This window comes from Zerene cesonia, chromosome 5, assembly GCF_012273895.1.
Source record: "Zerene cesonia ecotype Mississippi chromosome 5, Zerene_cesonia_1.1, whole genome shotgun sequence".
Lineage (NCBI taxonomy): Eukaryota > Metazoa > Arthropoda > Insecta > Lepidoptera > Pieridae > Zerene > Zerene cesonia.
Genome location: NC_052106.1, coordinates 4,233,275 through 4,259,070, shown reverse-complemented (window position 1 = coordinate 4,259,070; position 25,796 = coordinate 4,233,275). Strand labels below are relative to the sequence as shown.

The following is a 25,796-nucleotide window of genomic DNA, read 5'->3' as shown; positions in this document are numbered from 1 at the left end:
TGACAGATTCGAAATTCAAATGTAATATTTTTTTATAATTAAGTGTAACAGTATTTATGGCCAGACTAAGTAATGATACTGCAATTTAATTCAAACTTCTTCAATAATTTAATATGTTCATAGACGTATCAAAACTTACGTATCAAAACTTTTAACTATCAAAGAGATACTCAACGCTCCTGTCTCTATTGCATCTTTTAGTTTGAAACCTTATAATGGCGTCTTGAAATCGGGTTTCTTTGAGAATATGGCTATGAGAATATTTAATAAGTCTTGCTAAACTATTCAGCGCTTTACTCTTTTGAAAAATGAATACGTGTTCTAATTGTGTTTAATATAATACCAACCATATTACCGTCTAGTTAAGTTCCTCTATAGTAAACGTGTGATTTTTATTTTATTTTTTAGTAATTATCGTAATCGTTATAACCTTAATAACCATTTTGTTGTAACTTCTTCTCGGTTTTATTCATCTGCTTAGATATTTTATGTATATTCATTTTAAAAAGTATCCCTCCAATGTAAGTAAAATACAGTTCACAGTTCTACTGAAATTTGGTTTATTAGGTGCAAGTAACCAGTTAATATCAGGCCTCGGGCGTTCATTTTTTGCAGGAGCACCCGAATCAAGCATCTTCGCCGCAACAAATGTTCGCCCATTCCGGTAATTTATTTTTTTACTCAATAAATAACTCATATGTCAAAACTTTGGACGTGGGCCGCAAGCCAAGTGATATATTGGATCTTGTCACACAAGTGAACCTTTTTTAATGCGCTTCCCGATTAATTAATAGTTCATTGTGGTTTAACCGTTTATACTAATGAGCCGTCTATTGTACCGGTGCCTTTGGATAACATTCCGTGAATAGCGTTTTTTAGAATGTGAACAAATTGGAGGCTCGAAATGCATCTTGTTATGATTGACGTGTTAGTGCCGTACATATTATTATGCACTGCGTTTATTGAAATCATTTGTGTTGAGATTCAATATAGTTTTGAGGCAGTCGGCGTTGTTATCTCAATGACTACTGTTCTAAAAATCTGAAAGATGGTTTTAATGCAATTAACTGACGATCACACAGAACATTATTAAATGACTATGGTCTTTGAATCTAATGGCTTTTACTGCCACAAGAATTTAAGCCTTGCAGTTAAGGAAGTCGTAAAAAATCTTATTTTAAAACTTGTATCCGCGTAACCAGAAATAAAAAATAGACAGTTCATCTATTCGCAGATCTATTCGCATATTCCCGTTCCTGTGGGAATTCCGTGATAATAACCATCGGTTATCCTTTCTTGGGTGTTACACTATCACTGTATCAAATTTCATCCTAATTCTGGTTTGGGCGTGAAGAAGAGACGGACAGACAGAGTTACTTCGCATGTATAATATAAATAGAGATATAAGTATGTAACACATTTACTGTTTTAAAATCGTACAAAATTGTCTTAGTATCATCAAAAAAGCCTTTTACTTACAGCAGAATAACTATTAGAAACACATATTTATAATATCAACAAACAATAACGCCAACCATGTAAGTACTAAGATAAAAATATATTTCTCATATCACAGTATTCTGTAGGGATTGTCATAAATATGGAAAGCTAATATTGTCTCATAGGGGCGCAATAGAAATCCGCTACTCGCGACTTGATTATAATCCTTCCATATATAACGTACACGGTTATTGCTGTGGGTTATATCGCGGTCTAGTATTCAGTGTTCATTAGAGCCGTGAAATAAAGCAAAGAGGATATATATGACTTATTAATTAGACTTACTGAACTTCAATTTTGATATCAGTATTGCAATGGTTATTAGATTTTTTCTGGTAATTTATAAATCCAATAGAATAATTCCTTCAGGTAGATTTTATTTAGAACCTTTAAATACTTCACTTAATGGAACACTTGATGTTTTTTTCCCAAAATAATTACTGATATTTTTACTATTTTCCTGAAGCCTTACTTAGGATTCGATCAGCTCGGTACTACCTGAGATGAGTTTTCTGTTTTATAAGAAAATTATATTGTTATTTTATGTATTATATTGCTATTTTATGTAACTAAGCTATATGAAACAAAACAGCGCATTTTTATGATATAGGTAATGATGTGCTTAATATTTTTATTTTTTTGTTTGTCTTGTGCATACAGCATGAAAGATGACATGTTTCATTTTTTACGTCACAGTGCGTGGGTGAGCTGGTGGTTCGCGTGATGGTAAGTGATCACCACCACCCATGAGCATTCGTAGACGCATTATTGTCTATAATGTTGCAGCATGCACATATCGTATTCATATTTGCAGAATATAGATTTAATTTTTATATATATGTACAGTACCTACCTACATCGATATTTTGCACAATTCTTTTCTTTTTAAAGCCATATACATAAACCGATCAATCACATGTTTATGTATTATGTTTATTATTTTGTATTAATTTCTTATCTTGAGTTTTTAAAATGACCCTAAACAATAAAATTATCATAGCATTCGTGAAAGTATATAAGGAGATAATAATAGGTAAGTTGGGGATACAATAGGCGATGGCGCGGTTGGTTTTGTGGGCTTTAGCCCTGCTTGTGGCAGGCGGGGCCTCGGATCCGGTCGAGCCGAATGTAACTCCACCGAAAATAGGTAAGAAACAATTCGATTGTTCATATAATTAATGAAATATCTGAATAAAGAAGATTAGTTTAAATACAGTCATCATAATATTTCATAGAGACCTCCTTTACCGTTAGGACATCCATTTGTAAAAGTGTATTTATGATATCCATTTGTAAATTGTAATTAACTGTCAAAATTTAATGTTTTAACAACTCAAAATCAGTGATCAATCACCAAGTATAAAATCAAAACAATAATTCCAGATATATTTCCCTTTCGACAATCAGGATTGGATAAACGTTCGATGATTAACAGGATATAATACGTATTTTGTACATAATAATTAATATTGATATTACTGTTAATTTCAGCGGACTCGGTGTTTTTGAAGAAACAAGTTGATCTCCTGACACTATACTTTCACGTGAACGAACCTCTTCAAGACCCCGAGTTAAAAGCCATCGCTGATTCGTGGGATCTTGAGAGCAACATCGAGAGATATAGTGTACGTATATTATCTACCAAATTAGTGATATTAGTAAAACATTATGAGAAACACATGATATGCTTCAAATGAACTCAGAAGTGGAAAGAAGAAATGGTAGAATGCTTTATTTTCATATTTAAACACATGAAAAGAATGAGTTTTAGGTTGTAATGTCATTTGATGTTTATTACGTTTTAAGTATTTCCTCTTTAAAATGTTAAACTGTATTAATCTTTTATATTTCAGCATCGAAAATAATAAAAGCTTGCTAGGAATAAATATATATGAGTTTTTTGTATGGCACAGATATTTTATGCACCTAATGTTCCTATTTTATACTACCTCTATAAAAAATGATAATGTTATCGGAAGCAGATACTGAAAGTAATTTAACTTATTGAATGTACTGCAGTTTGAGACTCATGTTCATATGTAATTACAAATGTTGAAATTTACAGTTCCCCAAACTTTAATTTAAAATACCCCTGTATTTACGTAAAACAAAATTTTTGTGTTTGTTTTATTGACGAACGAACTTTTAATTGTTTTTTATTTTTTCAGAATGTTACCGCCGTAAAAGTCTTCACTAGTCTCAAGAACTATGACATGCTTCTGCCTCGTTCCGTACCTTTCTTAATATTGGAACCCACACACCAATTCGAAGCTGTTACATTATTCAACCTCTTCCTATCTGCTAAAGATTATGACACCTTCTACAAAACAGCTGTATATTTACGCGATTTTGTTAATGAAGGTCTATTCGTATATGTATTGGCCGTTGCTACAGTTCATCATCCTGAAACCCAGGGTATCATTGTGCCACCCCTGTATGACGTGTTCCCCTCATATTATCACAATGGAGAAATCATGAACATTGCTCACAGGGTTAACACTCACGGCAAACGCTTGATTGAGCACTATCCACAAACCTTCGTATGGGATGACAATGTTGTAATCAGATGGAATACTACAATCTGGCCCTATCTAGAAAACAGTGACATTGTTACCTCTTACTACTCACAGGATTACGCACTAAATACCCTGTATTATAACAATCACGTAACGTACCCCTTCTGGCTGAGCGGAAAGAATGGGCCACTCCGAAAATATAAACGTGGAGAATATGTGTGGTTCTTCCACAAGCAGTTATTGAACCGCTACTATATGGAACGTCTTTCGAACGGGTTGAGCGAAGTTCCGGAACTAGGATTCGACGTTGTCGAGGATGGTTTCACAAGCGGTCTTGTATATCAAAACGGTATACCTTTCCCAGCGAGACCTAACAACCTTCACGTGAATCATCCGATGTATTTGGAAATAGTTGATCAAATAAAAACATACATACGCCGCATTAAAGATGCAATTGATTTGGGTTATGTAGTATCGGTAAGATTAATTTAATTCCGTATGTTTATTAACTTCTTTCTTTTATGTATAAATATATGACAATAACTAGATTCACGTTTTTTATAGAGCTCAGGTGAGCATATTAATTTAAGAACCCCTGATGCTATCAACGTTATCGGAAATGTCATAGAGGGAAATGTGGATTCCCCGAACTTAAACTTCTATGGCAGCCTTATCAATTCCTGGAAACTTCTCCTTGGAAACGCAATAACTAACGGCAACATGTATTCAAAGCAGTGAGTATGTCATAGCTGTTAAATGTTTACATTAAATAATAGTAACTTTTCATAACCGATTTGATTTATGTGTAGCAGTCATTTATATATAAATATCTGACTTAATAATGTTGTTTTGGAAGATTATGCCCAATAAAATTCAATTATTATTTAGACATGTACCACTCGTCGTACCTTCAGCACTGGAGAATTATCAAACAAGCATGTGGGATCCAGCATTCTATATGATTTGGAAGCAAGCTTTTAAACTTTTCTCATTATGGTCATCATACTTGCCAGAGTATACACACGAAGAGTTAGCGCTCCCAACAGTTAAAATTAAGAAGGTGGAAGCTGATAAACTAGTCACTTACTTTGAATACAAGTACTTGAATGTTACAAACGCCCTGTATTTGAACTCAGATGAAAGTAAGTAAAGACATAATTACATAACGATTTTTGTCTATTCTTTCGTCAAATTTACCAATCGATTTCCTACTAGAATCTTCCTACTTTTGAATTCAAAAACTTATTTAACGTGTCTTATATAATTCTATTTTGTTTCCAGGTAAAGTGGTGGCTGACGATATCAGCGTTTTAGTTCAGAGACCTCAACTGACCAATAAGGTATTCACGATTCGCGTGCACGTAAAGAATGACGTAGCTAAGAAGGTCGTAGTCAGATTCTTCTTAGCACCTAAATACGACAGCAATGGGTACGAAATTCCATTACACCTAAACACTGAGAATATCTTCCAGTTGGATCAGTTTGTGTACCAATGTGAGTATGGTGGGGTTATAAAATTATATTTTATTGTATAACCTAGTTTGGCCAGGGAATTTATATCAGGGCATTTGTTTAAATTTAATTTAACTTTAAAATTAAAAAAATACAGTTTCATTGAAATCAGATTCTTATAACTATTTCTGCTATTATAAAATACACATATTTCTAAGAAGTGTTATAAATTCTTTTTAACATCCTTTTTGATGAAACTCATTTTCTATTATAGAAAGTACGCTATTCATAATTTTTCGAGGCATACACGTGTATTTTTAACCAACCTTAAAAAAGGAGAGTGCCAAGTTTTTTGAACCTTAGACATATTAGATTATGAATATGTATTGTAATATTTCAGTGCCAGTTGGAGAGCATGTCATCAAACGCGAATCCACTGGAAATATATACACAATTGACCAATGGTACTCCAGTTACGAAGTGTACCAGAAAGCTCTAGATGCATTAAACGGCAAAGGACAATTTGTGGTTGACGGCAAGCAGTTCTTCGACGGTTATCCTCGCCGATTGATGTTGCCTAAAGGTTTGTATCTAACATACCTTATATGAACTCTTTGGTTTTGTTGTGATTGACTGATTGTGAATTTTATTGGTATGTAATTTCATTGGTATGTTGTATGCAATTTTTGTATAGGTATCGATAAATTGTGTATGTATGTTTAATGCATAAACATAAATTTTTGACGTTAATAAATAATATAATTTTAATATACTAATTGGATGGCTTAGTTACTTGGCTAATTACAAAAAATCACAATTTAACTATTTTGAAAACTTTTATGGTTCTAATATCATATACGAATTTTGTATTACTGTAGTTATTATCCAATTCATAAATCCTTATCCTTATACCCATTACTTACACAAGATCCATACCAATATTATAAAGTGGATTTTTTTTTGATTGCCTGTTCCAGTCTAACTCAAAAACTAATCGATCAACTCAAAATAATTCCTATGGCACCTAGAAAGCTAATTTAATACTGAGTAACGTAGTGTGTATAAAATAACTTTTTCTGCTCAGGTCGTGTTGGAGGTATGCCATTCCAGTTGATCGTGTTTATATCCGACTATGTGGCACCAGAAACTCCATACGGCAAGGGGGTGAATCCCGAACAGACCTTCGGTATCGGCACGGGCGCCCGCCGCATGACTGCCTACCCCCTGGACTATCCGTTCGACCGTCCGTTGCACCAATACCAGATCGAGAATCTGAGCAATGTGCTAGTCCAAGACGTACTCATTTACCACAAACCGACTCCCGAAATATACGTACCACAGTAATAACTTGGAGTGTATGTGTATCTATTTTTTATATACGTATTTACGGCTGGTTTCAATATTCGATCTCAATATTAAATCTACAAAGAATTGATGGTTTGTTCTACATCGTTTCCATATTTAAATGTGTTGAAACGAAAAAGATTCAAAGTTGACATTCGAAAGACATCTTAAGTCCACAGATGATTCAATGACTTCGATATGAAACCCAGTGTTAGTGCCCTTTGCCAAAGATTTTGATTTTATAATATGTAAGTGTGTCAATTAATTCTTGATAGAGTGTATTTCAATTTATAGTATGTGTTTATTGTATTTATAGACTTATATCTATTATTTATATATAATACATGAATAAAAATAAATCAGCTGTACAGATCTCACACATTAAAATATATTATTATATATTTCACATATAACAATCCAATATCATGACAATAGTAAGTATCACTTAGTAAATAGTATTTATTTGTGTATCGTAGAATATTGTGATTTATTGCATATTAAACTTAAACGTGCATACTGTTTGTATTTGTTTTATTTCATTTAGGATCTACATAAATTTTCGTCTATCGCAAACTTCTATAACCACTAATATTATAAATTGGAATGTGACTCTGTTTGCCTGTCCATATCTCAGCTTCGCACCAAAACTACTGAACCAATTCGGATGAAATTTTGCATAAATATAGTTGGAGACTTGAAAAAAGATATAATAGTTTTTATCCCAGAAATCTCTCGGTCACGGAAACTATGTCGTTAAGACCCCGGGACTGACTATATTTTTCTTTGAATACGCGGGGAAGCCGCGATCGGAAAGCTAGTTACTCATGAAAACTTTGAATTCAATAGAAGAAGGGTTTGAAATAGGGGATGAAAGATTGTATGGAAGTTCCTTATTGTCAAACATAAAATAATGTAAGATTCTTTCACACTTAAAACACTTAACCAATTTTAATGAATAGTCCAGACCTTGGGAAAACCTATAGGCTACACCTAACCATGTCGCACGATATAACCGAATTCCACGCAGGTGAAGCCGCGGGTGGAAAGCTAGTATAACTATAAAAATCCTGTCTTTTCGCTCGGCAATATGACATTATTTGCAACTTTAAAAGATTTTAAACTTTTAAATCTTTTTTTTTTATTTTAAACAAGATGACCCGCGCGATTTCGTCCGCGTGAATATGATATTTTACGGTATGGAACTGTTCGAAGTGCTTTGTCCACTTTTTTCTGTATCTAGTTGTGTTGATATCATCATATTCCTTGGATGATATAATATTTTATGTATTTATTATGATATACTGAAATATAGTATTATAAAGTCCGGAATTCAAATTTAATTATTGATAATAAAAGAAGGAGTTATGATTAAAAAACTGTAATTTATAGACATATATAATATGGTGGTCCGGACTTTTTGTAGGTGATGTTGTTAAATTTATATTAGGTACTGTAAATGTGTGGAGAATTTTATTTGTATATCTTCAATGATAAATGATATTTTTAGCAAATTTCCTGAGGCCTTAGTTTACATTATTGTAAGTTTCAAAGGGTTACTCTACATGTTTGAAAATAAAATATAGCTTACGACATTCACAGATAACGTGTGCTTCTATTGGTTAAAGAATTTAAAAAAATCTGTTGAGTAGACTAAGGGGTAGGGTAACCTTTCAACGTCACAAACTCACAAATTCACAAAATTTATCTTTTTATAACATTAGGTAGTTTAGAATATTAGAAGATCCGTCCTTGCCACCTTATTTTTTAATTATTTTTATTTTTTATCCCTCAGTCACTTGTAGATATGATATTGGTCTATCATCGCAAATTCAAACTCAAATGATTTATTTGCTGCTTGAACACGTACATTAGATGTCATAAAATTTTTACAACATGGAGCATAAAATAGGAAAAACAATTTACTACCATTGTTTTGAGGACACCGATAAAACATTTTTATTCATATATTGTATAGTAATTACTGCTATGAAAAAAACGGATTGACTGTACCCACATACTATATGGTCTGGATATTGTTTTATTATATGTAAAGAAGATATGATGGATATTAAAACTCTATTTAAAAAAGGACCTATAAAATATGTTATATCCAATAATTACTATTAACATAATCCTTTCTTTGAAATTCAGTTGACAAACTCCTTAACCTTTCAAGGCGTTGAGCGCCACCTATCATTATTTTTGGTAAATTCAAATTGAAAATTACGCCATCTAGTAAATTTGTACCAAATTAGTATAAATTAGTAACTTGGTATATTAAACAATGGTGACAATTTAGTTTCCACTGGAGGGCATACATAATAATGTTTAGTAATTGTTGTTATATTTCAGATATATAAATATACATACTTGGATCCACAAAAAAAATAAGTTTATTATTAGTATTTGGTTTTGTATTTCGAAGAAAACATAGTATGCTATTTTTTCAACTTTAGATCGCTTTTATTATATAACATTGACATTTAATTATACAACAAATGAGGACCTCGAAACGACAAAACTCGTGAGGAAACCGGCATGTACAACAATCAAAAGCTCATAGACTAACACTTGCCTTGATATGACTTAATCGACTCGTATTTGACGAATTTAGCCTCAACTTTCATAGGAGGCCAGCGTCCCTGTATTGAGAACAATTAATTTGGACTGATGATGATGATGAGCCATACATACTGATATTGTTGACTGAAGGATTGAATTTATATTATTATATTATATTATTATATATATTTATAAAATAGTTGGTTTACCAAATTCGCGAAACAGGCCATGTAATTAACAAATATCTTAAATTCATATAATTAAACTTTAACTGATGAATCATTGGACATCAATGATCGGGCGACTCGACGTCGGGCTGGTCTCCACCCTTATGTGATCGACTAACCTAACCTAACCTATACGAACTAAGCGATTCGCTTCTTCATTTCTCATGCGCACCAGTAGGGAATGGAACAATATTCCGGCTTTCGTTTTTCCTAGTAATTATAATTTAGATTTATTCAAAAGGAATGTGAATAGGCATTTATTGGGTAAGCGTGCTCCATCCTAGACCTCGCTTGTCGCTTTCCATCAGGCGAAGCGATGGTCAAATGCTTGCCTAATCTTAAATAAATAAATAAATAAATTATTTCGACTCACATTGGCTTAACTCAGATATTGCTGCAAGATCCCAACTGATCAATGAATTCCAGAAAAGTCCAGTTATATTTAAATTAAGGCTTTTTAGGCTTAACCTGGACAAATACAGAATAAAATATAGCCTATGCCACTATACGATAACGTAGGTTTCTAATGGTAAAAGTTTTTAAAATTGATTTATAAGATCTAGAAATACCTACCTTACAACTTTACAAACTAACAATTTTATATTGCTTTCGGTTAATTTTATTATATTTCCTATATATAAAGCTTCAATCGCAAATAAATCAAAACTTTAGTGTCGCGTTACCACGTAGGAAAAACATTTAAAATTATTGAAATAACGAAAACGTGTAGGGTTTTATTCCTCAAAGTATTTTCTATATTTTGTTAATTATAAACCTAGTAATTATAAACCCCACAATGAACTTAACGTACAAAATAGACATCACTAGACTGAACTACTAACAAAAAAAAAAAACGGAACACAATGTAGGGTTAATTTCTCAGTGAACCTAATTCATGAAACTTGGAGACATATTTAATGACTATTATTTATTATGACAACAATATCGGTGTGATAATAACATCGCAATTTTGATAAAGATAAATGTCACCTTAATTATAAGAGTGGCCGTGATCTTCGACTTAGAGAGATTGATAAGTTTGGAAATGTTCGATCGCTCGTAAAAGTGCATTAATTAAGATAATTATTATCAAATAATGTTCATACAAGCGAATTGGAGTTTAATTGCGTCGTTAACAATAGGTCCATTTTTGTAAGAATTTACTGTTGTAAGAATTTCTAGAGATCGGTTGCTAGGTTCTACCTCGCAAAATAGTTTGTTGATGATAAATGTTAGAAAGGCTTCTATCATTGTTTTTCCTTGAAGAAACAGTTGTGATTTCTTCGTTCATAAGTAATGATCATATTATGTAATTTTATTTATAATGCTGCAATTTATTTTTAGCTCGATAATAAGATATTGTAATACCGATTTCAGATGTTTGATGCATTTGTAGAATCCTCCAAAACAGAAATATTATTAAAGCAGCTCTATAAATCACAGTTAAGTCGGTAGAAATCTGACATATCCCACAGCTCCTTCCCCACGCATGATTTCCCCACAAAAAAGGGGGAGTCAGTGACAAAACAAACATTGTGATACAGGAATGTTATTTATTCCAGATTTTATTATAATACGTTAGTGTGTTCAGTTTGGTTATTAGTATATCCAAACAACCAGTATCACTTTTGATATGGTTTTTCAGTAATATTGATGATGCTTGATTGTTAACCATTCAGTAAATATTTGCATCCTAAGAATAGAGGCATAACCATTAACAGCATTCAATAGAATCTAATAAGAACTCACTCCAAATCTATTCTCATTTCCTAAAAAATAGAAAACTTAAACATTAATTTCGAAGATAATTCCACTGTATTTTATAACTATTAAATCTAGTGATAATAATGATTTGTAAATAATTGTAACATAATATGAGTGAAATTAAGTATTATTTCATTCGTCGCATGCATGACTCTTATCATGTGAGATGTGAGGTAGGTCGTGCGTTATAGAATACTAGTTGCAACCCGCGGCGTCACGCGGGTAAAAAGTAGCTTATGTGCTAATTCAAGACTATTATCTTAGATCTCGATGCTAAAAATTTCATTAATATATGATGAGTTGTTTTCATGTGAAAGAGTAACATTCTTAAACATTTTTACGAACTTCTGCATCTACTTTCTCATAAAATTATCTTCGAGATGGCTGCTTTATTCTATTTTCGCGAAACATAAATTGTATCTTATTTCACGACCACCTTCTCTTTAAGATTTAAGCAAGTTAAGGCTTAAGACGTAGATAATAAATAAAGGTAAGGTGTAATTTAAATTTCTTGCCATGTTTTTTTTCTAATATAATATTAAGTTATTTATTTATTTAATTATAATTAAAACGGTTTTATACCAATAACATTAATTATTAATTTTTTTTTTATTATATAACATATCATTTCAATGTATAAATAATATTGTGTAATATATAGGACACAATTACAATTAAACACATTACATAATTACAATTCATGACATTCAGATACTAGTTACAATATAAAATAAAGACATTCGATTAGATGTAGCTTTTACAGAAGCTCAGTCATGCGGACAACAATGATCTCCGTCTATCCGCAAACAGATCACATAGTGGATTATCCTTCGGGAGAGCATTGAGCGCAGTGAGAGCGCGCGGAATTGGTGATGACGCTCGGGCTGTAGTGTGAGCCGGCGGTATTGTTATTTTTTTATGTCACAGTCGGCAATGGAGCTGGCGGCCTGAAGGTAAGGGCTATCACCGCCCATGAACATTTAGAGAGGTATTCGGTCTACTGCAAACCTTACGCCTCTACAAATGAATTGAAAGGATTGGCGAGAGGAATAAAGGAAAGGACTGGGAAGGGTAAGGAAAAGGATATGGGCCTCCGGCTCCCCACTCATCGGACGCGGGTCTTCTGTAGGGGTGTGGTAAATCCCCAGCACGAGCTGGCCCAATTCGTACCGAAGCGTGCTCGACTACCTCATACAGAGCTAAGCCTGCGCCCGCGGGCAATTTATTAATTGCCTTATTAATTTATCATCCGTTCAACCAAGTTTCACACATTGAATATCAAATTAAGCCTTAACTGTAGGTGTATATTGTATGATTAATGTCAATAAACAAAAACTCTTTATGGAGTTTACAACTTAATATAGTTGTATATATATGATCGGAAAAAACCTAATACTTGAAAGCATACTTATACTTATTATTCTGTGGCATGATGCTTGAAAGAAATAAGACAATATAATTTGAACCTTATCCTTATCGTATAAACATATAGTACCTGGATGACCGAGCTTTGCTCGCTATTTTTTTTTTTTATAAATTGTGTTTTTTGGAAATTATATTCAAGTATTATTATTCGCCAATAGATTTCAGGAAGAGTCATGACTATTCAAACGCCTCCTATTTGTTAAAAAAGTAAGTTTAAGTCGATAAAACACGAATATGACATTTTCTTAAAAAGATTCCTAGCTAGATCGATTTATCGCCCCCGAAACCGTTGGAGCCGATTCCGAGATTCCAATTATATATACAAGAATTGCTCGTTTAAAGATATAAGATAAGTCTCATTAAATAATAAGTAATAATTTTATTTTAAGAAAGATTTAGTGCTTTGTAAATGTTTTGTTTTACGACGACGTGACGAGCTAATAATAGACAGTTACTACAGTTATTGAATTTCATAGATATAATAGCTATTTTATATCCTATTTATTTAACAATTTCATTTTTGCTATAAACATATCCAATGACATATTATTCGGTAGATAACAATATAATAAGGGGCTTAATTAGCATTTATATTATGTCTTGTTTTATTAATAAACTGATAAGAAACGTTTATTCTTCTTATATCACTTGCTCTGCTATACGAAATTACAACTGATAACTAATTTATGCTAATCTAGAAACTAATGATACGACTAATTTTGAACCGATTTCAAGAAATTTAGGTTTTCAATTCGATGGACATAGATATAATATTGTCAAAATTGCGCAGTTTTTGATATGCATATATAGCATATACATTTATTTTTAGCATACATATATATTTCATAAATTTAAAAATTGTTGTATGTTAGTCCACGAATAATGGGATATAATGATTATTTTTGTTTCATTGTGGATGTTGCAACTTAGGAAGCACAGAAAATTTCATAAAAATACGGTTTAGTAATTTTTGAGACAGAGGGATAAATACATAGCATTCGCAACGAAACAGCGTCGCGTTGTCTTCATCGCGCGCTTTCAACAACACAATCTAATAAAACGGTTATATTAAAAAAATAAACTAAACTTGTTGTTTATCACATTTTGATCTTATTTGTTTAATATTATGTGATACTTCTTCATCTACTCTTTGTTAATGGCGTCACCCATATGTGATACTTTTAATATTTATATGGCAATGTGGTTTCTTATAAAATCAAAGGTGTCATTCGGTGTCAGAACAATTTAAACATCTTACGTACTATTTCCGCGCCGGCTTCGCCCATGTAAACAAAAGAATTAATGAAGTTCGAGATTTTTGGAGGATATTCCTTTTTTCGGGAACAAATATAGACATAAAATATACTTTTTATTTATTTTGTTAATATTTTATTATTCTGGATAGAATTACAAATTGAGATTTAACCTTGGTTATGTTATCACAAATACCTAGAGGTCTTACGCGTATTGTTAACTGCACTGATTTGTACGTTTGATAGACATAACTATAATTTTATGCGAATAATTAGAAAAAATGAATATTAAATAGAACACTTTGCTATGCATGCAAGGTAAGATGATGACAATAAATTAATTAATGATTGATAGAAACTTCAGACTTTCTAACGGATTTTAAACGCGATTTATTCATGTTTCATTCTAAATGAATAATACTCGCGTAAAATCAAACACAAGAAAATAACAAGTACTAATGTCTGAAAGCTTCGAAAAGAAGAAAATAGTATCAGTCGAATAAAAAAATTGTTAACTAAGCAATGATCGATTAACTGAGCGATTAATTAAAAAAAATATGTAATCACACAAGCTTGATAATTTATCTTTAAACTAAAGTTAGCGGTACTCATGGCTACGTGACTTGGAAACAAAAAAGACAGTTCAAAAGCCATTAAAAGGGATAGAGTCCACTATTACAGTGGGTGCGACTCAACCCTTAAAAAAGATATAATACTGTTTATTTCCTACATTATAAAACAATAAATTGACATACGTTTAACGACCTATTATTTAGTAGCTACTATGAATTAGAGAAGCTGATAATTTGGATAACTTGCTTTATAGAGTATGTGAGCTTTATACTAATTAAGTAAAATAAATATATCGAAATGAAAACAGGTACTTAAATGCGTTCTTTATTCTCTTATAATTCCAAGTGCTTTATCATAAATTATAATTGATCAACATTTTCAATGAATAAGACTTCGGTAGACTATAATTGATTATAAAGAAAGGTTCAGGAACTTTCTTTGTCATCAATATACTCGTTAACAACAGTCGCCACGATGTGATGCTTGACCTCATGATAGGTGACTGCATATACATGATAAGGAACAATCCCAAATATTATTATGCATGTTCACGAAACAGATAACGTTTATGAATTTAGTATAAAAAGTCCGAATGGAAAGTATTGAGGCACAGTTACCGCTCGGTCTGACAACCATGAAGACTGTCTTAGTCCTAGCGAGCTTGGTAGCCCTGGCTTTTGCCGGGAGCTTTGAAGTTCCGCCTCAATCACCGAAAGTTTACAAGGAGAAGTCTGGTAAAAATATTATATCTCATAAATCCATTAACAGCCCATCTTTCAAAAACTTGGTTTAGTTTCAAGTAAATTGAGTTAAACTTCACATAAGTAACATTTTTTTGTTTTGATGATAATAAGGCATTTGAAATAGTAAATAACTACGAACTGTAACCGATATAAGAAACATAAATTTTGACTTAAAAACAAGCAAACGAGGGGACACAAATTTTTAAATTGCGTACGCAACTGGGAACTTACAGGCCAGAATTGTCTAATAACTGTCATAATTGTAATTTAATTGTATCTGTTTTCCAATGTTTATTGTATTACAATAAAATTTATAAGAATAATTGAATATGTTTTTATCTTTCAGTCGATAATGAGTTCGTTTCGAAGCAGATGGAAATACTGAAGCTCTTGTACCACTCTGGTCAATTAAACCCCGACGCTGAGTACTATAAAATCGGCAAGGACTATGACATTGAAGCTCACATCAATAACTATTCTGTAAGTTTCATGGTAGTGAAATATTTACCATAATGTATACGAAAATCCTCGTTACAATTTTATTGCCTGATTTCAGAACCAGAAAGCTGTTGAGGAATTCTTGGACTTATGGAAAGTTGGATTCCTTCCCAAAAACATTCCATTCTCGATCTTCAATGAGAAATCAAAACAAGAGGCAATAGCTTTATTCCACGTGCTTTACTACGCTAAGGACTTCGACACCTTCTACAAGACTGCAGCTTTTGCTCGCATTTACTTGAACGAAGGCCAATTCGTTTATGCTTACTACATCGCTGTGCTTCACCGCGCTGACACCAAGGGAGTGGTTCTGCCGGCTCCTTATGAAGCGTACCCAGAACTGTTCACCAACGTAGATGTTTGGTACAAAATCAACCGCGTCAAGATGGAAAAAGGCATCAACGATGTTGAATTTGGACGCGAATATGGTATTGTGCAAGAGAGCGACAAATACGTCTTCTACGCTAACTACTCTGACTACTTCACCTACCCTGGTGACGAACACAAGATTTCATACTTCACTGAAGATATTGGTCTTAACGCTTACTACTACTACTTCCACGCTTTCTTCCCATTCTGGTTGGAGGGCGACGTACAGTCCGTTCTGAAGGAACACCGTGGCGAGATCTACTACTACTTCTACCAACAACTCTTGGCTCGCTACTACCTTGAACGTCTAACTAACGGTATCGGTGAAATTAAGGAATTATCATGGAACAGCAAAATTGAAACTGGTTACAGGCCTATGATGAGATACTACAACAACTTCGTTCAAAGACCTCAATATTATCAAATTCCTTACGAATCCCATGTCAAGGAACTGCAAGCACTTCAGGCTTACGAAAATAGCTTCATTGAAAAACTGCTACAAGGACACGTTAAGTTCGTGAGTATAAAATTTGTGATAACAACTAGTTTTTTTAGCTTTAATTTCTACTTAAATTAAGGAATCAAACAAAATTAAGCCAGCTTTTGACGATGGTAAAATCAATAAATATGAAATAAAAACGATTTAAAATCAAAATTTTTCAACAGTTCAACCAGGACGTTGACTTCCACAACTCTAAATCTGTTAACTTTGTTGGAAACTTCTGGCAAACCAACGCTGACTTGTATTCAAAAGTTGGTCCATGGAAGCAGTCTTACTCTTATGAAGGAGTTGCTCGTTACGTTTTGGGTGGTGCCCCTGAATCTTTTGACAAGTAAGTAAATTTTTTATTAAATATTGATATGTATACAAAGGTGTAGATTAATTAGCAATTTGCATTGGCAAGTAATAAATCTTGTTCCCTCTTGCACATCTCTAAGAAAGCCTTATATAGAATAAATGGAAGTTATAATAATAAATAAACAAATAAAAACGGACGATTTTTTAATAGTTTAGAAAGGAATGCTGAGAAAGGAATTAAGAAAAAATTTCTTCATTATTTCTATATTTATACATTTAAAGCAGATGCAGAGTTTCTTGCCAGTACTTTTCTGCAAAATGAACCGATGGTAACCATTAAATTACTCACAATTTGAAAGAGCTTCGTTTAACGTATTTTCATTTTCAGGTACAACTTTGTACCGGCTGCTCTTGACTTCTACCAAACATCTCTCCGTGACCCAGTCTTCTATCAGCTCTACAGCAAGATCTTGAAATACTTCATTGACTTCAAGAAATCCCTTACTCCATACACACAAGACGTCCTTCACTACGTTGGTGTTAAGATTAATGATGTTAAAGTTGAGAAATTGGTTACCTACTTCGACTACTACGACTTTGAAGTTACCAACACTGTCGCTTTGAACCAAGAAGAAGTGAAATCTAACAAATTCCCCTACTATGTTGTCCGCCAACCCCGTCTTAACCACAAACCATTCACCGTATCCGTTGACGTTAAATCTGATGTTGATGGTGACGCAGTATTTAAAATCTTCCTTGGACCTAAATATAACAGCCAAGGTTACCCCATCTCTCTTGAAGATAACTGGATGAACTTCGTTGAGTTGGACTGGTTTGTGCAGAAACTTAACAAGGGACAAAACAAGATTGAGCGTAAATCCTCAGAGTTCTACTACGTCAAAGAAGATTCCGCTCCCGTCCGCGAAGTACTCAAGATGCTCGGAGAAGGCAAAGTACCAGTTGACATGTCTGTCAAGCCAGGTGCATTCCCGCAACGACTTGTTCTTCCTAAGGGTAACAAGGGAGGTTATCCATTACAAATCTTCGTCGTTGCCTACCCATACCAACAGTCTGACAAGCAAGTTGATGCCATCAAGGTATTCGCCAACGACAACAAACCTTTGGGATACCCTCTGGACCGCCCAGTCAACGAGGTCTACTTCAAGCAACCCAACATGTTCTTCGAGGATGTTAACGTATACCATGAAGGAGAACTCTACTCTTATGAGTACAATGTTCCTACCTACACCACCCGTCAATAATATGGTTATTCAATTGTGAGAGATAATGTGTATAAATAAATAAATATTTAATTGTAATTTTTCTTTTTATTTATATGACACCATTCCTGGATCTAATTACTATTTACTCAATACAATATGTACCCATCTAGACTACTTACATGTATAAAAAAGAGGTTAAAATTGATTTCTAACTCCTTATACATAACAGCAGATAAATACAAAAAAGAGGCATACAATCATATATTTATACAAATAAGCATGATAAAAAATATCAATAATAAAAAAATTGCGATTATCTATTTAAAAAAAATATCTATATATCACTTGAAACGTTTAAATTATGACATTGTACAAATAATTTTCTAAAGTCACATATTATAAAACTCTGTTCATCTAATAAATATTTATAAGATCAATTATTACAGAAACAGATGAATTATACGACTGTCAAAAACTTATAAAACAAAACCAATTCTTAATGTATCTGTATAATCTATATCTAGGCATATACAGCTTTACTAAATTTAAATCAATTTGTTAACATTATAAGATAGTAGCTGTTATCATTAAATAAAATTAATATTATTATATGTAGTTTTATTTGCCCAATGATCTATAAGGTAAATGTTCGAATAAATAAAATGATTTCATTTATGAACCACCATCAAACTTTGTAACAAAAACATTCATCAAAATCGTTTAATTCAGTCAAAAGTTCCAATGTGAACGGAGGGTCAATTTTTAACAACGATGGAATATCCCTCCCTCTTTTTTCCCAATGTAAAGTAGCCTATGGTCTTACTTGCACTGCTAAATATTAACTTATTCTAGGCATTGTAAAATTACGTGTATATTTCTAGATATGAGAACATTGTTCTACTATCTATTAATATAATTAGGTACATGTAAAAACACTTAAATTTTTTGTTAATTCTATCCCTAATTACACTAATGATTGTTCTTAAAAAACCAATACACTGTATAATGTACTGTACAATCATATGAGAATTACGCATGAACATCCTGATAATATTGTTATATTAGACTCTAATAGTGGTCATAGCTTAACTTGTATACTACTTGTATAGGCATAACATCTGTTTAGGTGCGCCAAAACGATCTTTTTCAGTATATTCCTTCTAAATGCCTTGTTCTTCAATATTGTTCCTTACCATTTTTCACGTAGATGCAGCTCTTTGAAGAATATTCAGTGTATAATCTAAAGTAAAAAAAGGAATAATTATTTGAGAGAAAAAATTTAAATCTTTCATTTTTGCAATTTTTTTTTCCAAAACATTATTTAAATTACGGTTTCATGATAAATTTATGTTGAGCCTCATTTATAATTAAAAACTGCTAAGTAATAAAATTAAACTTAACTCCACTTGCATAGGTTAGCTATTATTTATCACCCTATACATGTATTATATAAACCCAATGAATAAAAGTTTTAAATAAATTTATGAAAACACTTCTGGAATCATTTATAATATTTTTTGTTGATTAGTATCGGTTTATCTCCGATACGGCTGACGTGAATTTTATTGGACACAGGCTTAAGTTATAAAGATAGACATAAAATAGTTTCATCTAATTGAATGTAGCCAAAATCAGCAAGTAGAAACATGGATAGATTTAGAAATTAAAAACTTTTTAACGGATTTGAAACGAGAACGGGGAGTCTCCCCGTGATCACGCTCGCTGTAAAGTGTTCGAAACGTCGGGTTAATATAATGATTAAATCGCGTTTAAAATTCTTTAAAAAGTTTTTAATTTCTAAATGTATAATACTCGCGTAAAATCAAACACGAGAAAATAACATGGATAATGATCGAAAATGAATTTTGCAATCACACTTTTTAAATGTGCTTGGCACGTCCCTGTACCACACAGCGTAGCGTCCGTGTTCGTCCGATTTAGCGTATGAAAGTGCACGCGCGTAAATGCGCTTTAAGTGTGTTGGATTGTGTGTGCTTTCTATAAAAACAGAGATACTTACAAGAAAATTTAAAACACGAATTCAACCACAACCGCCTTTAGTTTAGGGATCTATTACGGTTTTTTCCCACAAGCAGTAAACCGCTAAACCGCAGGACTCTACGGCCGCTTCCAAAAGTTCTTAATTCACAAGACTATGCAATAAATAAATGCAATACTAGTATTTTCTTGTGTTTGATTTTACGCGGGCATTTAGAAATTAAAAACTTATTCATTGTATTATTAACCCGACGTTTCGAACACTTTACAGCGACCGTGGTCACGGGGAGACCGGGGAGATGTCTCCTGTTGATGGTGTTTTTAATTTCTAAATGCAATACTGTTGTTCAACGAAGACTTTAGTCTAGACTATGCATTTTCAGCTTTTAGTACGAGATCAAGAACGTTGTACTACTTCACGCTTTTCTTTATATTGTGGCCTTACCTCTAATTTAAAAATGAGTACCATTCACACATGTCTGGTTCAATCAAATAAACACAATTAATGATCTTTGTTTTATTATAATCTTAATATATATAAATCTCGTGTCACAATGTTTGTCCTCAATGGACTCCTAAACCACTTAACCGATTATAATAAAATTCGCACACCATGTGCAGTTCGATCCAACTTGAGAGATAGGATAGTTTAAATAATTTTAATTACGATAAATGACAACCCGGGCGGAGCCGGGGCGTGTAGCTAGTATGAAAAAAAAATCATGTTATGTAAATAAAAATAGATGTCAAATGAGACAAAAATGACAATAATATGATTATAAAATATAAGAGATAAGAAAATAAACAACGGATCATAATCTATCAATCTTAGCGTAAATAATCTCTTGCATTATTAATAAGTTCAAAAGGTGTTTGATAGTAAAAAATGCTCTAATTAATCGTTTATTACGGTAAATAATATCAATCACAGAATTTGATTTTTAGTTCATATAAATGTCCTGTCCATGGTGTTTGCAATTTTCTAAAAATCTTTCTAAATCACTGATTTTCAAGAAGGTCAAATTTTATCAATTTTATTTAAATTCCCTTACTTTTGAGCACCCTTTGAGCTTAATCTGTATGTTTATATGATTTGTGACCGATTTCTTTAGACTCGATTTTGACTCTTTTTCAATGGACAGTTTTAATTCAAACTTTGTATACTTATCAAAAATCGGTGTCAATACAATAATTTCATGAGTTTGTCTTATTATCCTGATAAGTATCGTCCGTAAAAATAATTCCTATACGTATACCCTGTACTCTTATAGAGAAAATAATATATTTGATTCCATCATAAGAGCGATTTTTTAATACATATTTATTATTAACGTATATGTAACTTCATAACTTTTTGTAAGTTGAACCAATATCTGTTAATATGATATTAATATCTACTATCGGCTGTAATCTAAATGTTATTAAATATAAAAAAAAAAAATATTCATCCTAATTAATGCTTGCTGATACACTGGTTTTTTATGATATAATGAGTCATATCTTTCCACCACAAGAAAAGTTAGATGAATGAGATTTCAAGAAAAAAAAAATTATCCTATGTCCTTTCTCGCGTCTCAAACTACGTCTGTACCAAATTTCATCCAAGTCGGCAGAGTGGTTAAGGCCATAAGGAGAGATAGACAAACACAGACATACAGCTACTTTCGCAATTATAATATTTAATTAAGCCTTATGTAGGAATTTTAATAATGGAACAATAAAACGGCTTCAAAGTATGTTTTTATTTTACCCAAGTGTAGTGAGAGATTTAAAGTATACTTATATAAGTTATAAAAGAAATAATCTTAATATATATAAATCTCGTGTCACAATGTTTGTCCTCAATGGACTCCTAAACCACTTAACCGATTATAATAAAATTCGCACACCATGTGCAGTTCGATCCAACTTGAGAGATAGAATAGTTTAAATAATTTTAATTACGATAAATGACAACCCGGGCGGAGCCGGGGCGTGCAGCTAGTAATATTATAAAATTCAAATCAAATCTGTCCGTGAAATGAAATCTAATTCTTAAAAAAAACGGAATGCATTTAAGACATTTCATAAAATAATAAAAAAAAACAGAACCAAATTTATTTTAAAAATATAATATTGCTTAGTTTTTGTTAGAACACACCACAATCATAGGACATATAATTTAATTTGTCTCAAATCAAGGCACTTAATATTAAATACGTATTATTTTTGAAGTATGTACCCTTATTTTAAAAGTACTTTTAAAATGTACACAATTATTTTTAAAACTATATAATATGAAATACACTTCAACGTAAAAATAACTTAATAACATTCTCGTACTTTCATGAACAAATCTTTAATCGATACCTCTCACGTTATAAATAAATTTTAATATACGATAAACAATAACCCCAAATATTGATATCACGCAGGCGATAAGGGGCTGCATTTAGTATAAAAAGTGCAAGTGGAAAGTGGATAGGCACAGTTACCGTTCGGTCTGGCAACCATGAAGACTGTCTTGGTCCTAGCGAGTTTGGTAGCCCTGGCTTTGGCCGGGAGCATCGTCGTCCCACAGAAATCCTCCGTCGACTACAAAGTGAAGAAGGGTAAGGAAATATTTCTTTTTCTATATACAATTATATGAATTAAATTTGTCTTAAATGTTTCGCACATTCTATCCTAACATTAGTTGGATATGTAAACTAGCTTTCCGGCCGCAACTTTGTTTGCGTAGTCAATGGAACAGTTTTCCGCGTAGTTCCTCTTTCTGTAAACCAAATCTCAGTCAGACGCAAAGATTAATATTTTCGTATTTAATATATTAAGGCAGGCATGACATTTTCTCTTGCACCACACTGAATTACTACAAAATTTCTAATCGGTTCAGTGGCGTCAGGCGTGAACGGACAGACTGACAGACTTACTTTTCAATATTAATTATTTTTAATATTAGTAGGAATGCATAGTGTAGTACTTTGCTTGCCTTTTATTTCTAGTAGCAACGAGCGTTTATGATATGACTTTTGTGTTTGGTAAATAGTTAAAAAGACATATCCTACTTTTTGCTGCAGAGGAATATTTCATTACTATAGGAGTTTTTTTTTGACAACGCCGATGAAGCCGCGGCCAGAGAACTACTTTATTTATACATTTTGTTCTTTAATATACGTTAATTTTTCTAGTTTACCTACGTTTTTATATAAATAACAGTACAATTAATGTTTTACATTTGTAGCACTGTTTTTTTTTTCTTGTAATAATATATATATATATATATATATATATATATATATATATATATATATATATATATATATATATATATATATATATATATATATATATATATATATATATATATATATATATATATATATATATATATATATATATATATTTTTTTTTTTTTGTTAGAGATTATGGTTCATAAAAAGCCTATACTGCAAAAAAATCATAACGTTTCTAAAATTATCATGTATCGAAATGGTTATAAAACATATCATGGTTTTTGTTAACAGTTGACAATGAATTCGTCGTGAAGCAACAACAAGTCCTGAAACTCATTTACCACAGCAGCCAATTGAACCCTGAGGCTGAATATTACAAGATTGGGAAGGATTATAACATCGAAGCCCACATTGGTGATTACACTGTGAGTAAAATGTGGTGAAAGTATTGTAAAATTTTTCTTCTACAATTCAAATGTAACCATTATATGGTCAAATTCTAGGATCAACAATAACGAACTATATAACAGGCTTTTAGACATTAAATATAGAAATAGATACTAAACGTAAAACAAAACTTTCAGAAGTAACAGTACCCTATTCATTAAAACATATTATGATTAATCTCATCTTTCGGATTTTTCTATCATAAATTCAATTATTGAATATTTTTCATACATTTCAGAACCAAAAAGCTGTTCAAGAATTCTTGAACTTATGGAAAGTGGGATTCCTCCCCAAGAACATCCCCTTCTCAATTTTCAACCAGAAATCCAAACAAGAGGCAGTAGCTTTGTTCCACGTGCTTTACTACGCTAAGGACTTTGACACCTTCTACAAAACTGCAGCTTTTGCCCGCGTCTACTTGAACGAAGGCCAATTCTTGTACGCTTACTACATTGCTGTTCTCCATCGCCCCGACACCAAGGGAGTAGTTCTGCCGGCTCCTTATGAAGCGTACCCAGAACTTTTCTCTAACGTCGATGTTTGGTATAAAATTAACCGCGTCAAGTTGGAGCAAGGAATCAATGCAGTTGAATTCGGTTCCGAATACGGCATTGTGCAAGAAAACGACAAATACGTCTTCTACGCTAACTACTCTGACTACTTCACCTACCCTGATGTCGAGCACAAGATTTCATACTTCACTGAAGATATTGGTCTTAACGCTTACTACTACTACTTCCACGCTTTCTTCCCATTCTGGTTGGAGGGCGACGTACAGTCCGTTCTGAAGGAACACCGTGGCGAGATCTACTACTACTTCTACCAACAACTCTTGGCTCGCTACTATCTGGAACGTCTATCAAACGGTATTGGCGAAATTCCTGAATTCTCATGGAACAACCAAATTGTAAAGGGTTACAGGCCAATGATGAGATACTTTAACAACTTCGTTCAAAGGCCACAATACTATCAAATTCCTTATGAATCTCATGTCAAGGAACTGCAAGTACTTCAAGCTTTCGAACAGAGCTTCATCGAGTATGTTCAAGAAGGTCAATTCAAGGTAAATATTACTGAATACATATAATTTACATTTCAATTATTAATAGAAAATAATTGAATTAAGTGAAATTAAAAAACATTAATGAGATGTAAACCATTTATTTATAATAATTATAATTTGTTCTTATTCACAGGATAATGTGGAAGGGAAAAAAGAAGTCAACCCTGTGAACTTTGTCGGAAACTTCTGGCAAGGAAATGCCGACTATGTTGCTAAAGTTGGTCCTTGGAAATACCCATACAGTTATGAAGGAATCGCTCGTTACGTTTTGGGTGCTGCTCCTCAATCTTTTGAAAAGTACGTATTAAAGCTTTGAATGCTAGTTTGTGATATAGAAATTTATTTAAAAATAAAATACCTCTTTATGATTTTTAAATTAATTTTGTAACAAAGCATAAATTAAAAATACAAAGAATAATTGCTAAATCCTTTGACTGAATACCGATTGTAATATTTATCAAACATTTTTAATATTTTTAGATACAACTTCGTTCCAACTGCACTTGACTTCTACCAAACATCTCTTCGTGACCCAGTCTTCTACCAACTCTACAGCAAGATCTTGAAATACTTCATCGAGTTCAAAAAATCCCTGGTTTCCTACAGCCAAGAGGTCCTTCACTTCGTTGGAGTTAAGATCAACGATGTTAAAGTTGAGAAATTGGTTACCTACTTCGACTACTATGATTTCGATGTAAACAACGCTGTTTGCTTAAGTCAAGAAGAATTGAAATCTGAAAAGAATCCCTTCTATGTTGTCCGCCAACCCCGTCTTAACCACAAACCATTCACCGTATCCGTTGACGTTAAATCTGATGTTGATGGTGA

At 32.5% G+C, this 25,796-nt stretch overlaps 2 protein-coding genes across 2 annotated transcripts in view; both read left to right on the top strand.

The window, feature by feature from the left end:
* The first annotated feature begins 2,556 nt into the window (after positions 1–2,556).
* The window catches only part of LOC119839897, a 24,629-nt gene continuing 1,389 nt past the window's right edge, over positions 2,557–25,796 (top strand). The window contains exons 1-13 of the mRNA XM_038366330.1: positions 2,557–2,647; positions 2,992–3,125; positions 3,669–4,493; positions 4,581–4,750; positions 4,905–5,158; positions 5,298–5,510; positions 5,869–6,051; positions 6,553–6,800; positions 15,224–15,350; positions 15,706–15,839; positions 15,916–16,743; positions 16,893–17,059; positions 17,414–18,051. Coding sequence (XP_038222258.1) covers positions 2,557–2,647; positions 2,992–3,125; positions 3,669–4,493; positions 4,581–4,750; positions 4,905–5,158; positions 5,298–5,510; positions 5,869–6,051; positions 6,553–6,800; positions 15,224–15,350; positions 15,706–15,839; positions 15,916–16,743; positions 16,893–17,059; positions 17,414–18,051 — 4,012 coding nt within the window. The remainder of the gene's footprint in view (positions 2,648–2,991; positions 3,126–3,668; positions 4,494–4,580; positions 4,751–4,904; positions 5,159–5,297; positions 5,511–5,868; positions 6,052–6,552; positions 6,801–15,223; positions 15,351–15,705; positions 15,840–15,915; positions 16,744–16,892; positions 17,060–17,413; positions 18,052–25,796) is intronic.
* LOC119839899 (arylphorin subunit alpha-like) lies at positions 22,725–25,494 on the top strand. The gene is made up of 4 exons (XM_038366332.1): positions 22,725–22,837; positions 23,750–23,883; positions 24,144–24,968; positions 25,102–25,494. The coding sequence occupies exons 1-4, from the start codon at positions 22,738–22,740 to the stop codon at positions 25,282–25,284; spliced, it is 1,242 nt and encodes a 413-aa protein (XP_038222260.1). The 5' UTR covers positions 22,725–22,737; the 3' UTR covers positions 25,285–25,494.